The sequence below is a fragment of the Epinephelus fuscoguttatus genome, linkage group LG15 (genome assembly GCF_011397635.1).
Source record: "Epinephelus fuscoguttatus linkage group LG15, E.fuscoguttatus.final_Chr_v1".
Lineage (NCBI taxonomy): Eukaryota > Metazoa > Chordata > Actinopteri > Perciformes > Serranidae > Epinephelus > Epinephelus fuscoguttatus.
This window is the reverse complement of record NC_064766.1, coordinates 26,481,567-26,497,459: the sequence shown is the minus strand read 5'-3', so window position 1 is coordinate 26,497,459 and position 15,893 is coordinate 26,481,567. Positions and strand designations below refer to the sequence as shown.

The window sequence follows — 15,893 nt, the reverse complement described above, 5'->3', positions numbered from 1 at the left end:
TGGGAACAACACAGCTCCTGAAAAGACGTGCAGAGACACTGGTATGGTCCTTTACTTTTATCTATTGCTTCTTTTCCCTAAGGAATGGGATTACAGTATCCATTTAAAAAACTGTGAATTATCAGCAACTTCCATTCTCATTCACAGCAGAACAGAAACTCTTTGCCATATAACAGGGCGGGTACAGGAAAGAGGCACTTCTATAAAAACTCACGCACTTCATAGTACGAAGCCACTCTGCAAATGACAGAGCATGGCGCCACTAAGAGGCTTATGGAAATAATGGAAATAGTGTAGCCCCCGTGGCGATGATGTGCTTGCTGTAACAGAAAGGGAAAGAGACTGGTATTTACCGAGATATCTCCTGGACTCGTGTTAAGCAGAGCAGTGGCTGTCCTGAGCCAGGCTGGAGGGAGGCAAGCAGAGATGCTGTCGCAACAGCAAGCTCAGATAAGCCCCAACTGGGTGAAGACAGAAAGGCATTAAGTGAGCATATCTGTGAGTTGTCTGATGCTCCTCCTGCAACGCTGGAGTGGGACTGTTCACAGACTGAGTAAAGGCAGGTGATATAGACCCAGATCATTTGACTGTGTTCATTTGTAAGCACGTGCTTTTTAGCTCTTGGAAATCTGATTATAAGTCTCCCCTAAACATCATGATGTAGAGTCTAGAGAAAGAGGAACTGAAAGAAGCCAAAGAGCATCTGTGCATGCACTCTTTTTTCATCCATCCTGTATCTAAACTGCTAACATCTAGTCTCATCTCATCACCAGCCAATTTATTAGGTACACCTGTTCAACAGCTTGTTAGCACAAATACATAATCAGCCATTCACAGCAACTCAGTACATTTAAGCATGTAGACATGGTCAAGACGACTTGCTGAAGTTCAAACTAAGCATCAGAATGGAGAAGAAAGGTGACTTAAGTGACTTTGAATGTGGCATGGTTGTTGGTGCCAGACGGGCTGGTCTGAGTATTTCAGAAACTGCTGATCTACTGGGATTTTCGCACACAACCATCTCTAAGGTTTACAGAGGATGTCCGAAAGAGAGAAAATATCCAGTGAGCAGCAGTTCTCTGAGTGAAAATGCCTTGTTGATGCCAGAGGTCATCATCTCTGAACCAACAACACGTCCAACCTTGAAGCACATGGGCTACAGCAGCAGAAGACCACACCAGGTGCCACTCCTGTCAGCTAACAACAGGAAACTGAGGCTACAATTCACACAGGCTCACCAAAAGTGGACAATAGATGAACGTTGCCTGGTCTGATGAGTCTGGATTTAGATGGTAGGGTCAGAATTTGGTGTAAACAACATGAAAGCATGGATCCATCCTGCTTTGTATCAATGGTTCACACTGCTGCTGGTGGTGTAATGGTGTGGGGGATATTTTCTCGGTACACTTTGGGCCCTTTAGCACCAACTGAGCATGGTTTAAACACCACAGCCTACCTGAGTATTGTTGCTGACCGTGTCCATCCCTTTATGACCACAGTGTACCCATCTTCTGATGGCTACTTCCAGCAGGATAACGCACCATGTCACAAAACTCAAATCATCTCAAACTGGTTTCTTGAACATGTGCCTAATAAAGTGGCCAGTGAGCTATATATCTGTTGTATGGCAATATGGGCGTCCATACTGGAGCTACAATTTGATCTTATGAGACTGTATTGCCTGTTTCATGTAGATGAAAAGGCACCACGTACAGAAAATAACACACACAGCTGATGTAGATCTACACATAAACAAAGGAACAACACAAACTCCTTACTGTAGTACTGCCAAAGTCCACTAGAGACCAGTAAAACAACGCTCTATACTTCATACCGATTTCAGCAATCACTTTTAATAAAACTATGTTTCAACAAATCAAATGTAACCGTACGACAAGACTGCAGGAAAATCATTTTGTACTATAGTGGATACACTTAGCAAAAGATGGGCTCGTCCGGGATTTGAACCCGGGACCTCTCGCACCCAAAGCGAGAATCATACCCCTAGACCAACGAGCCACACTTACACATGAAAAATGCACAATTTATATTCTCACTCACCTTCAGGCGTTCTGTATGTTTCATACATGTTGAAATGTGTTAATGAAACTGTACAAACCCCCGACACACTAGCCAGGAGAAACCGGGCTGTCGCTAGCTAACAGTTATAGCCAGTTAGCAAGCTAACCTAGCTTGTAACAAGTTATCACTTAGCTTCTAGCTAACGTTGACTCTGCACCCGAAAAAAAAGTTCCTGACCGCTTTCAAATGAGCTTAAATTGGAAAATATCCCTTTGAGAAACAATAACTAGACTTGTCAGCCGAAGTCAACCGGCTTACCTGTCTTTTTTGTCCATGTAGAGTAGCTGTCAGATCGGTTATTAAAACATAGTATGTTCGAATTAGTAGCTAACACTGAGTATCTGAGTTTCTTCTTCACGTCACATAAATTAACGTTACCTCACTGATGGTTAACGGTAAAAACACAAGAAGCTGCACTCACTTGAACTTCACGCTCACACTCTATAGGCTAGTCGTTGAGCTTAATGCATTATAACATGCTATATTTAGCTACATAATATTAGTTTAAAAAAAGGCTTTAAAATTAAAGGTGAAAAGGCTTGCTTGTTGTTACTGTAGTACTTCAGCCCTATTAAGGGAGCATTGGCGCCCTCCGTCGGCCACCTGTTGCTAATGCTAATTCAAATCTGATAACCTGCTAATAACTTCAAATGGAAAAGCACTTCCTAAACATTTCCTGCGTCATTGCATGTAAAGATTTTTATAGAGAAGAAAAGTTATTTAAAAAACATTTTATGGGACTACAATATTTATCACATGTTGTAGGACAGCACCATAACTACATCAGATCTGCATGTACCAGGGGTTGACTGATGGAGAGGGCCTCTAAATGCTCCAGGTGGGCTGTATCATAGACAAGATTATATCCTCCTGAGACCCTGTGTCCTCTTAGGGGGACGTCACATTTTGGGTTTACTTGACTGTATACTTAATTCTGCTTAACTTAGATCTGTTGTCCTCGTTCGTGGACACTTTTTTGTGCCATCTATTGGTAGTGAGAGCCAGAGGTGGGTAGTAACTAGTTACATTTACTCAATTACATTTACTTGAGTAACTTTTTTGGATAAATTGTACTTTTAAGAGTATTCTTAATGCAAAATACTTTTTACTTTATATATGTGTGTGTGTATATATATATATATATATATATTTATATATATATATATATATATATATGTTATGTTTGTAAAGATTTAATTTAATTTGTTTTGTTTTACAAATAAATCAGACATTACTCAACAGTTACTCAGTATTTGAGTAGTTTTTTAACCAAATACTCTTTTACTCTTACTCAAGTAATTATTTGGATGACTACGTTTTTACTTACTTTCTTAAATATATTGTTCTAAAGTATCAGCACTCTTACTTGAGTACAATTTTTGGCTACACTACCAACCTCTGGTGAGAGCACAATACAATAATCCATGTAAAAACAAGATGGCAGCCATCTCTGCCAAGTCACTCTGCAGCTAATCCTGAAACAAAAGTGGACAAGATTCAACACCTGGTCACATTTTATGGTTGAAACTTATTTATTTATGATTAATGATGTTTGTAGTTTGATATGGCAACGAATTTGACCATTTTTAGCAACAGTAACAAGCTAAGGTGCTGTTAATTTGAAAGTACTCATTTGAGGACATGGGGGGTTTATCATCAGCTTGTTGAAGGACAGTGGGACTTTATTATCTTCTTATTTGAGGACATTTGGACTTCAGTATCATTGACAATGTTTAGGTTCTACTAGTCCCACATAAAGAGAAGAAATTAAAAATGCATACCAAACAGACATTCAGGTCTCAGGAGGTCATTACATCTATTCCTATTTTGTTGTCACGCAGACACAGCCATGATGCTTGATAGTGTGGTGGTAGAAGTGAACAAATAAAGAGTGAAACAATCAAGTTGTCTTCTGTGTTATTTTATAAAGTGATGAAACAGAATAATAACACTTATAACAGAGTCAATCTTATTTCAGCTGAAAGGTCAGAGCTCCGACACCTGGAGTGGCCTCTATGGAATTCAGACTCAGTTACATGATGTAATTAAAACATGGAATAGGGACAGCAAATACAAGGCCTCCAGTTTACTGATAACTGTCATGGGAACAGCTACAAAGCAAGTTTGTCACACACAAATGAAACTCTCCAAGGACTCAGTTCATTTCAGGTACAATGAAGCCCTACACACTGACAGGAAGGGGAGTATTACATGTCTATATATGGTCATGACAAATTTTGCTCCTACAGATAGTAATTAGTTTTAATTTTAATTAGCTGATAAGAGCTTATATTATAAGTACAGTGTGTAAGCAGGCTCGGTGTGTGGAGAGTGTTGATGTGTAGTGTTGGCCTGCTGTCTCCTCTCCTCTCCTCTCGCCCAGTGCATTGTGGTCTGTGTGCTAAAGGAAGCTGCTGCACCGGAATCTGAAGAATTTGAGGTGTCCGCCAAGTCTACTGTTCATCGTCGGCTCGTCTCTCTATCTGCACTGTAAAACTCAGCGGACAGACTGTAAGGTAACACCGCTTACTCCTCTAATTCATCTCTTATTCATCACTAAGTTGTGTCGGTGCTGTGTTAACGGTGTCGCGGTCAAACCGACGGCGCTAACATTAGCTAAAGTTAACATCCTGCGGGAGGAGAAGCTACTCGGCTAACGTTAGTTAGTAGTTTTAACGTTACGCTAAGCCCGTCTTACACCACTTTAATGAACGGCTACCAGGGGCGGTTAGCTTGGTAACTAGCTTTGATTTTTGACACGTTTACAAGTCAAGAATTACCGTTATATGTGTGTTTAACGGCAGATTTCGGCATCAGTCACACCCACTTGGTTGTTACCGTTATGATAGCCGTTGCTAATTAACCAACGCATTCTAATGACGGTAGCTAACTATGCTAGCTAACGTTACATGTATGGGAAATCAATTGATAATGTAGTTTTAGCTAGCTTTAGATATTTATATGGTAAATCTAATTAGTCAGAGCTTCTTAAATTAGCTCAAACTAGCTTGTAAACTAGCTTGGACACAGACTTTTGTCTCATCTGCCGGTTAAATGTGAGTTTGTATTGAGTTTGTATTGACTCGGTGACAGAGACAGTCGTTTCCATCCATTGAGTGCCCATTTTGGACGGTTTCATCTCTTTTAGAGTTTTTAATATAGCATACTATCTTAACTACAACACAATAACTAGCATCCAAGTAGTAAACATATGATACCAGTTAGGATTAATAGCATAAGTATGGCTTAATCCTCAGATCATAGTGCTGTAGTGGGACGCAGCTGTAATGCTGCTATCATAGCAGGAACTGCAGTTTTTTTGTGGTGAGACACAGTGCTCTCACAAACCTTTCTGAGCACGAATCAGACTTCCTGTCTCTCACACACTCTCACAGTCAGGCCTGTGAGTATGCATTTGAATAAGCTCCACAGAAGCCAGAAGAATTGCCGCAAAGTTTGAGAGTGTTTCAGTTGTTTTTGTAAGTTTCTCCTTATGTGATACGGTATGTCCTTTCTTTCAGGTTTAACAAGGAGCAAAAATGTCTCAGGCTGACAAAATGAAGGTGAGTCTCAGAAAACCAAGATAACACATGTGTGCCGCCACAGTATGCAGGACACCAGATTCCTGCTTCTGCTTCAGTAACTGTCCTCTTAGATTAATGTCTGTGCAGTAATCATGATACGAAAGTAAGCTATGAGTAATGTGCCCTTAAAACCTTACCCTAGGTGGTTTGGTTGTGTTATGAATACAAACATTAAATACATAACTCAATCCAGACCTTTTTTTTTAGCTGAGCAGTCACATGTGTCATTTCAGTGGAACATTTTGTGCCTCGCCACTTTCTCTCACATTATTTTCTGCACTTTGTAGTCGTTCAAAGCACAAATATCACCCTTTGGATGCTGGGTGGGTCACTCAGACATATGCTCAGTGTGCTGCCTGCCATCCTTGTGACTCACTGATGTAGCTTTATGCGTGCTGAAAGGCCCAAAGGCAGAGCCAGAACATACTACTTATCAGGCTTATCTGTCGTGACCTTTGCTGAAAGCATGGAGAGGGGAGGGCTCATAAATATTGCAAGACCGTGTGGCCAAAATGAGCAAGCTAAAAAAGGGAACGTGTACCTTTTTGTGTTCAAGTTGACATTGTCATTGTGTAGAATTGTTGCTTTTGACCTACTTCTTGTTGGTCTGACTAGCTCTGTGTAGTAAAGGGCTATAAACTCTGGAATGATGAGTGGAAGGTATTTTGCAAATAGACTGCAGAGGGCTCCTAAATGTCTTGGCTGTTTGGGAACAGATGTCTCCTCAGTGGTTTCTGCTCAAGCACTTATAATCAGCTGTCATATTATCACTATAATGATAGCCAAAGCATGTCAAAGTTAAACCTGATTTGTGACAAGCATTTGTTTCAACTCAAGTGAGATTTTTTATGTGCAAAGCTACATTCTTTCATCATAAGTTTTTCTTAAGATGATGACTCTCCTGTCTTTGCTTTTGTTCCACAGCAGGGCCAGTTCAACAACCCTGAGACCCCGGGGTACGTTGGATTTGCCAACCTGCCTAATCAGGTTCATCGCAAGTCTGTAAAAAAAGGATTTGAATTTACATTGATGGTTGTAGGTGAGTGTGTCGTCTCTGCTTTTCAGGCCTTTTCTCTTTTTGTCCTGTCCTTCTTCTCATCATGCAATGCTGGTTTTATTTAGTTTGGAAAATGATAGTGTATCTCAGTGATAACAGGCTTCACACAAGACAGCTAGAGTAAACATGGACATTTGAGGAATGTGTTTTGGCTTATATGAGGTTGTTTTTGTGATAAATTTATGATGGGATCTTGGCGGTTGGCCTGCGCGATATGAAGTTGTTTCTGTCATATGCTATCTTCTCATAATGGCCTCCCCACATAAGCGTTTTACTCTTTCACCCCTGCAGTTCCTTTAGTTCGTATGCTGAGAGTAAGCAAGTTGTTTTGTCGTCAGTAATGCTTAGGTGTCTGTCAGTGTGCATGAATGCTTTTGGTCTGAACAAAATGGCAGATGTCACATCAGTGTAGTTGCTCAGCTGGCGTCATTGGCAGTGTAAACTCTTGATGTGAACACTGTGACTGTGTGAACCTCCCTGCTTGTTGGTAAGGGGGGAGGGTAGATGCTCCCCTGAACGCTGCTCATCCTTTTGCTTTAAAATAAACCAGAGAGGAATGCAGCCAGCGGGCCTCGAGGGATTGATTCACACAGTGGACAGGGCCTGTTGGTCCCTCTAGTGCAAGAATACTCATTGAGTGCTTATTTAACCTTCTGTGTGACTTTGGCTCTTGAATAAATCAGTGTTTTCCTGTACTTGTAGATGACTGCAGTTCTCCCCCACAGATAGAAAAAATATGCTTACCATGGAAATTCATCATTTCTGCTTAGTGTTCACATCACATTTTATTGCTTACAGTAAAACACGGGCACTTTTTCCCTCTAAAGCTCCTCTTCTGCATGCCCCTTAAACTATAGTGTATGTAATGCATATGTCGATTTGGGTTTTCCATAGAAGACTTTATGGAAAATTGTCAGGATGTAGTGAAGACTTCTGTAATTTTTTTCATCATGGCTCTTGTGGGAATCACAGTAGCAGCATTCCTGGGTAAAGCACACAAGCTTTAGGTTGTTTATGTCTCAGGCAGCATCTGTGACCATGAAATGTAAGGAACAGACTTTCTAATGTATAGTTTCTTACATTTGGTTCACTGCTGTTGCCTAAAGCTGTAGTTAGTAACTTGAATAAGAAGAACCTTTTTCATATTTGCTGAAACTGTCACTAGTTTCAGTTGAATATGACATGAATAGTGTGTGCACATAAATAATGTTCCTCCTCTTCCTCCTTGTAGTGCTTTTAATGGCATTTGCAAGAATCCACCATGGCTGAACATGAACAACCAATCAGAGCCGAGGAGTCTCAAATGCAGCTGTCAATCATGTCAATTACTGGTCTTGAATTGCGGTCAAACTAGGCAGCGCTGATCAAGTATGAATTAAGATTCTGTTACTGCATTGCCTATTTCTCGCCTCAGATGTTTTCAGAAACATATTTTAGTGTACTGTTTAGCTGTAACTTGAAAAATATTGGAAACAGTCTACTCAAAACCAAGCACCGCCCACTGGCTGGAGTACACTTTCTTATTTTACAGCTAAACAGTACACAAAAATATGTTAATAAAAGTATAAAGTATAAGAAAAGTTTGCTCCAATCCGTGGGCAGTTCTTGGTTTTGAGTAGACTGTTTCCAACATGATCTTGGCTATGTCACAAACTTTTTCAAGTTACAGCTAAACGGTACACTAGAATATGTTTCTGAAAACATCTGAGGTGAGATATAAGCAATGCAGTAACAAAAACTTGATTCATATTTGATCACTGCTGCCTAGTTTGATCATGGCTCACAAGCAGTGATTAACATGACTGACAGCTGCGTTAGAGACTCCTCTGCTCTGACTGGTTGTTTTCCAACAGTCACACTGGACTCAAGCAAACGACATTAGAAGCACTATGAAGAGGCAAAGGAACATGATTTTTTTTTTCACAGATTATCTATCTTATCTGCTTCTCTTAGGATGTAGTGACAGTGTCAGCAAATATGATAAAAAGTTATTTTTAGAAAAGTTATGAACTTCAGCCTTAAGCCAAACTGCTGCTTCAGTATTGTGTTATGATGGAGTATAGTATACTGTAGTTTTATGGCTATCTCAGACAGAAATTAGGCACACTGTCTGCTCAACTAAAACAGTGCTCAGTGAGTCTGCAAAAAATCAGTGGCAAGATATTTTTAGTCTGGCACAAGGATTAGTCCTTGTCTTGGAATCAGGCCATTAGCTTTTATTTTTAAACTTCATCACTCAAACTGTGGATGTTTAATTGTCTGTCCAACTGTCTTATGCTTACAGCAGCCAAAGACCCATTGTTGGTATACGGAGCCAGTTTCAGGAATAGCCAATTGAGATTTTGTCTGATTTGTGGTTTAGTTTATTCATAATCAGGTGATGTCAGCAGAGACATAAAAATAAAAAATAGTCATCAGTGTACAGTTTAGATTCTGGAGATTCAGAGTAGAGCTAAAAGAGGATGTCCAGGTTCTCAGTTCTTGCTGCTAATATTTGTGAGAGTGAAACTATCCAGTGGTCTTCTTCCTGACTCATGATCACCTGAGTGCTGCTGACTGATTATAAACACTTCCACTCTTTCCAGAGCACTAGGGTTGTTTAATCAGCCACCTGACAGCGTTCTGGGAAAGATTAATGCTGAAGTCAGATTTAGTATCATGCATTTCCGTGTGGTGCGCGGCCTCTTGAGCATCACAGACAGATGTCTTGTTTCCTGCAGCACAGTGAGGATCTCCTTTGTTTTGTTCAACAAAACTGAACCTGACTGCTTTAGTAATTTTGTAACCTTAATTCATTTTGATTTTTGCTTCTCACACTGATGTTGACTGATTGTTTCATTTTTCTCTGTTGTCAAAAGGTGAATCCGGACTTGGAAAATCCACCTTGATCAACAGCCTGTTCCTCACTGACCTTTACCCTGAGAGAGTCATCCCTGGAGCAGCAGGTTAAACTCATGTGCACCTAATGATCCTTGTTTTAAAGCACTTTGTGAAACCTGTGTGTATTAAAAAACACATTACTTTGTCTTTACAAGTTGTAATGAGTTGCACTTTTTTCTCCCCTCTAACAGAAAAGATAGAAAGGACGGTTCAGATTGAAGCGTCAACAGTAGAAATTGAGGAACGAGGAGTGAAGCTCCGTCTCACTGTGGTAGATACACCAGGATATGGAGATGCCATCAACAGCCAAGACTGGTAAGACATCTTGTTGGGGCATATTCTGATGAGGAGATGAGGTTTTTTAGGTCTAAACTGCCATTATGAGTCCTTTGATCTTGAACAGTGATGAGCCAGTAATGTTAGACAGTTGGGAATGTTCATGTGGGCTTATAATATTAGGGTTTAGTGTGTGTGCTACCAGTACAGATGAGTCCTTATATAACAGTGATACAAAATGGTTTTTTTATCCAGTTTCAGCACCATCATCAGCTACATTGATGACCAGTTTGAGCGCTACCTCCATGACGAGAGCGGTCTAAATCGTAGACACATCGTTGACAATAGAGTTCACTGCTGCTTCTATTTCATCTCCCCGCTTGGCCACGGGTGAGTACATACTTGCACACTCACAGGACTTTTCAGTCAGTAAAAGTTATTTTCTATTTTGCTAGCCATATTTTTATGCCCTCTTCACTCTATACTTTTCATAAATACCTGCTTGAATTCTTTTGTCTCGCTTTGACCCCGTGCCCGTCTGTTTCCTGTCTTGCCAGCCTGAAACCCCTGGATGTTCAGTTTATGAAGGCCATTCACAATAAGGTCAACGTGGTTCCTGTCATCGCCAAGGCAGACACGCTCACCCTCAGAGAGAGGGAGAGGCTCAAGCGCAGGGTGAGGACAACACAGTCACCCATTGTTTGGGATCTTTTCCAGTTCCTGAAATAAACACAAGCTATCATGTGCTCATTGTCACTGCTGCAGCCATCCAGTGTATGAAGTTACACTGGATGTACAGTGTACATGGATTTTGAGTGGCAAAAATGTTGTCTTCCTTTCCGTCCTAACTAAAGAGGGAATAGCGGCTGCCATCTACATCACGTAAAGTACGTAGCAGTTATAAAAGATGATACTCACCCGTGTTTTGTCTTCTTGATAAGATTCTGGATGAGATCGATGAACATGGCATCAAGATTTACCACCTTCCTGATGCTGAGTCAGATGAGGACGAGGACTTCAAAGAGCAGACAAGAATCCTCAAGGTAAACTCTCTGCTCTCTGCAAAGCTTCTCATCCTTGAATGAATATGAAGCAATGAGTGAGCATGAGTTCAAGTCATCTTACTCAGAGATTTGTTTCAAGTGTTGTAGTCGCTTATGAACCATGACTGCAGATACATGAACTACTTCTCTCTTCCAGGCCAGCATCCCATTCGCAGTTGTGGGATCCAATCAGCAGATTGAGGCCAAAGGGAAGAAGGTGAGGGGGCGCCTGTACCCCTGGGGAGTGGTGGAGGTGGAGAATCCAGAACACAATGATTTCCTCAAGCTGCGGATTATGCTGATGTGAGTGGCGAAGGAGGCTAAAACCCTCTTCTTTTCCTTTTTCTTTAAAATATTAGTGATAATGTCTGTAGACTAATACTACTACTAATTGGATTTATGTGGATAAATATGAGCAGACAGGAGTTTGTGCAACCAGTGAAGTCAGCATCTGCAGTTTTCAGAAAATGTCTGTGCAAGAATATTTATTGTTTGGTGACTTTTCCACATCCACACAGAACCCACATGCAGGATCTTCAGGAAGTGACCCAGGACCTTCACTACGAGAACTTCCGCTCGGACCGCCTCAAACGGGGTGGCAGGTTGTCCTCCCATGGTTACGTTCTGCCTCTGTCTCCTGCGTACGTACTTGTCTGTCAGCTTGCTTTTCTGCACCTCCCCCACCTCAAACAGCAAAACCATTGATTATACATATATAAATGATACAACAGAAATGCCATAGTCGGGCACACAACAGACACCACAGATGTTTAGTAATAGAAACATCCAGAGCCATGTATATAGAAGCAGAGTTACTAGATTAATTTCTGTATAATGGGTCATGTACCTCCAGTTATTCTTCTGTTGCTGATTCATACTGTATAATGTTGTTAAACTGGTATCATTCTGTAGTACAGTAGCTCTAACTCATCATTTTGCACGTCCATTACATCAGTTAGGCCGTGGTCACAAGGCAGAAGTGAATTTAATGCTGTAGGCTGTAGCGGGTTGTGGTTTACATGGCTAGTTGGTAGCTAAATGGCATGTGTAGTCTGAGTATCTGTAGAGATTATAAACAGGATTACTGTGTGTGTCATTTAACATAGTGTGGACATATACTCATTTAACCCTCAACGTAGACCACAAAGATTCTTTTAGACTCTCCTCTAAAGCCAGCCCAGGATAAGGCAGTGGTTTTACTGTCTTCACATTGCCTCGCCATCTGTCCAATGATGGCTGTCTGGTCTTGATTTGTCCAATCCCATGAGTGAACTGTTGGAGGTACCCGTTTTGTTTTTGTTTTTTTTATCATTTGGGGGAGGTAATGCTGTTCCCCTGACTCTCGCACTCTCTGCTTCTCCCTTGAATCTTCCTGCTTTCATCTCTTTGTAGTTACTTGTTGTAGGTGCCCACTTTTCTCTTCTGCAAAGACAAACTAACCCACTGACCCCTTCTTCACCTTCTCAGTGTTGCTTTTGTCAGTTTTGACTCATGCTACTTAAAATGGTTCAATGTGCACTTTCAGGCATGCACACAGACACAAACCTTTCTGCTGACTTAATATAATGCTTTATATGATTCATCACTCTAAGTGATTTTACATTCATAACCTCTCTGACTGTGCATTTAACTTACTATTACTTTGTTAATTGGCATACATTCTGCAGCAATATTATAACTTGACTCTGTAGTGTGTGACATCAAAAGTAACTGTAGCTGTGTTGATGCAGAAAGGGACCGGAGCCGGAGGAAATGGACAAGGATATGATCCTGCAGGAGAAGGAGGCTGAGGTAAGATATTTCAGACACTACGCTACTTTGGGCTTGTTAAATCATGGTTCATCCTCCTCCATTATCCAGATGTCTTTCAGGAATAGTTTGACATTTTGGGAAAGATGCTTTCTTTAGAACATTGACACCACTCATATCTATACACTAAATATGAGGCGAGAGCCAGCAGGCAGTTAGCCTAGCATCAACACTGGAAGCAGGGGGAGCTATTTCTGGGAGCTTTAGACTGTGGACAGAGCCAGGCTAGCTGTTCCCAGTCTTTGTGCTAAACTAAGCTAATTGTCTGCTGGATGTAGCTTTATATATATTTAGGAAACAGACAGAAGAGTGGTATTGGTCTTCTTATCTTCCTCTTGGCAAGACAGCCAGTCAGGGTGTATGTCAATTGCTGAACTATTCCTTTAAAGATGATTCATTGTTCTACAGTTTACAAATTAAAAGCTGGGAACTATCAGACTGTTATAGCTACTGTCTCTCTAGTATTATAATCTTTAACACAACTATTAAACTGTTAAATGATTCATGTTCACAGTTGGTTTCTTGAAGTTTTCCATGTGGGAGCAGTTGTTACTAGTTAATTATTTATAACAGGCATAAAGATATTGATGATAATACATTAAGCAAGACACCTCAGAATCCCTACAGTCTATTGTTGCATTTCCATTGCATGGTATGACGCGTCTTTATTAAACGTGACTTCCTCTTTTGGGGTTTTCCATTAGTAAAAGTTGTGCATGGTACCAGGTGCTTTTATTGGTATCACCTCGAGTGATGTTTCAAGCATGCTGAGCCGATACTAGAGGGTGGAGTTAAAACACTGCACGACATTGGACATTGTGCACAAACCAAGCCCTCGGGAACAGCACTGGGCCTTGAAATCAAGGGGCCAAATCATGGGATTAAAACTTACAGATCCATCATATGATGCCATCCGGCCCACAAGACTTTGCCACAGAGACTTACATTGTGAAAGAGACGTCTGTAAATCAGTGGATACATTTTTCAAGCATCACAACCTCTGAAATGACTCTTTTCACTATCAGGATTTGATCCATTGGGTCTGACACATATTTGGAAGTTTAGAAGAGCTACACCTTTTAAATTATTTTATCCTCACTCCAGTTAGCGGTGGGATATACCAGAAGTTAGCTGCTGGTAAAAGTCTCTAGCGTGCCTGCTCTATGGGCCCAACAATGCAAATGCAGAGCAGAAGATTCAAGTCATTTTACACACGGAAGTCCAATTTTTTTTTGCTCCATGTGCCACTTAACAACTTTCCTCCATCGCTGTATCTAGTTCTCTATATGGCACCAACCTGCCATTTTTAAATAACGACGCTACTGTCAATAGTAAAAATTGTAGCCTGCAAAACTCCTCCATACACAAAGTACAATAGACGAAGTGCAGACGTTCGTGTTTGGTTGCCAATGAAAGGATTAAGTGAGTGTTGTGCTGAAGATCATGTCACAGCAGTTACTATGAGAATCACAACTCAACTGAGGGGATAAATGGAAAAGGACTGCACTTGTACAGCACCTTTCTAATCTTCTGACCACTCAAAGTGCTGAAAAGGACCTGGTACCAAAACTGAGTCGAATCAAACTACTCAGTGGGAGTGAGGCATAAGTGAATGAGCTTTGTTTTACGTGCGGCTGTTTCCCTGTCTTACATGCTGATTCTCTGTGTCACAGTTGAGGCGAATGCAGGAGATGATCGCCAAGATGCAGGCCCAGATGCAGAAGCAGGGAGACGGAGAGGAAGGGGGCCCCCATGCGTGAAAAGTCTTTGGTAGGAGGAAAACCCAAAGATACACACAACACTCACTCTAATGCAGACACACTGCAGACGCCGCTCTGTATTTCCTCATCATTTGTAACTTAATACCTACATGATGCTTTGTTATCTGCAGCTGCTGGTCTTTTCTAACTTTATCTTTTCTTTTCCTCGCAGGTATTTGAGCCACTGCTCGAGCTTGACTTGAGAGAGACGGATGATAGCAGAGAACGTGTAAAGGCTATCTGCTTGCCACTATTTTTATCCCTATCCTACACGGGATCTGGAGTCATTTTTTTTATACATCCAGTCAAGTATATTCAGACAGTGTTATGTTTATATATTTTCACACGGTTCTATTTCTTCATTTTTTATTTTGTCAGTTACTCAAATGAAGTCATGCGACCCATCTTTAAAATGGTGGCATATATCTTTGATACAGACTGTTAGTTTTTCCATTTTTTGTTCCCTTACTTTTTTAATTTGCTCTTTAGAAAACCAAAGTACTGCTGCTTGTATTAAGTGCTTTTAGTTCTTAAACATCTCTCAAAGCACGCGCTAACCTTCGCTCAATGAAAGAGAGTCAACTGTGGTGGAAACTAGTAGCAGAAGTAGCTTTGTTTTCACCATTGATATGCCATTAATATTCTTTTTGTCAAGAGAAATCATGATTCCCTCTGGTTAAGAAATGACCACACAAGCGTTTCATTAAATAAGGTCCACCCTGCTCAGTGTTAATCATACTACGTGCATGCAACTCTCGACCCCGTCTGGTCAAATTTTCAGGTGAATTTTCCCTTTAGTGCTGTGCTGGGGTCAGCGTCTTTCCTCTCCTGTCCAAATTGGTGCTGTTCTCAGATCAGTGTCTTTCAGTACAACGGCATTCAAGTGTTGTTAAGCTCCTTTTGAGTTTGATATCAAGTAAACAAACTGTGACCCTCGACTTCTTACAGTCTTCCTACAGACCTGACAAATGAAGGACATGCAGATGAGGTGCCACGCCTCTGTTTGGTGCTTTCGGTCAACTAGAAGTAATTACTCTGTGAAGTGAAGTCATGTGCCAGGGAGCGTTAAGTGTTCTGTGTTTTCATTGACGCAGTGAGATTTAAGAGGTATAAACTGTTACCTATCCCAACTGCTGAGTACTTTGTGGTTTCCATGACCACGGAGATTAAAAGTGACCCGATGAGGTCAGCGTAGCCAACGTTTCCCTCACCAGCCAAGATGTGAGTTCTTGACATTCCTCTTTGTGCTGTTTTTATCCAATATTAAAGCACCAAATATTGTTCTTGATGCGTATATTGTAATAAAAGTTTTATTAAACTTTATTAATCTCTAATGTGGTTTCAGCCTCTTATTCATTTATTGTTATCTACTTTGCTGAGTTACAGCCTGAAGCTTCTCCTT

At 40.9% G+C, this 15,893-nt stretch overlaps 1 protein-coding gene and 1 non-coding gene across 2 annotated transcripts; one reads left to right on the top strand and one right to left on the bottom strand.

Moving 5' to 3' along the window:
• Positions 1-1,947: 1,947 nt before the first annotated feature.
• On the bottom strand, positions 1,948-2,019 carry trnap-ugg (transfer RNA proline (anticodon UGG)). The gene has a single exon. It is a non-coding gene; the product is annotated as a tRNA-Pro (tRNA).
• Positions 2,020-4,446: 2,427 nt separating this feature from the next.
• On the top strand, positions 4,447-15,825 carry septin2 (septin 2). Its single transcript, XM_049598201.1, has 13 exons — positions 4,447-4,598; positions 5,604-5,645; positions 6,591-6,705; positions 9,582-9,668; positions 9,795-9,918; positions 10,135-10,269; positions 10,437-10,554; positions 10,821-10,922; positions 11,080-11,225; positions 11,441-11,524; positions 12,653-12,713; positions 14,405-14,501; positions 14,664-15,825. Exons 2-12 carry the CDS (start codon positions 5,622-5,624, stop codon positions 14,489-14,491), a joined length of 1,083 nt encoding a protein of 360 aa, XP_049454158.1. The 5' UTR covers positions 4,447-4,598; positions 5,604-5,621; the 3' UTR covers positions 14,492-14,501; positions 14,664-15,825.
• The last annotated feature ends 68 nt before the right edge of the window (positions 15,826-15,893 follow it).

What these genes read in the sequence shown, in the direction of transcription:
- septin2 (XM_049598201.1), top strand. Translation starts at nt 5,622, where the DNA reads ATGTCTCAGGCTGACAAAATGAAG. An exon ending in GCCATCAACAGCCAAGACTG is followed by an intron (nt 9,919 to 10,134) that starts GTAAGACATCTT and finishes TTTTTTATCCAG; the next exon opens with TTTCAGCACCATCATCAGCT. An exon ending in TGCAGGAGAAGGAGGCTGAG is followed by an intron (nt 12,714 to 14,404) that starts GTAAGATATTTC and finishes TCTGTGTCACAG; the next exon opens with TTGAGGCGAATGCAGGAGAT.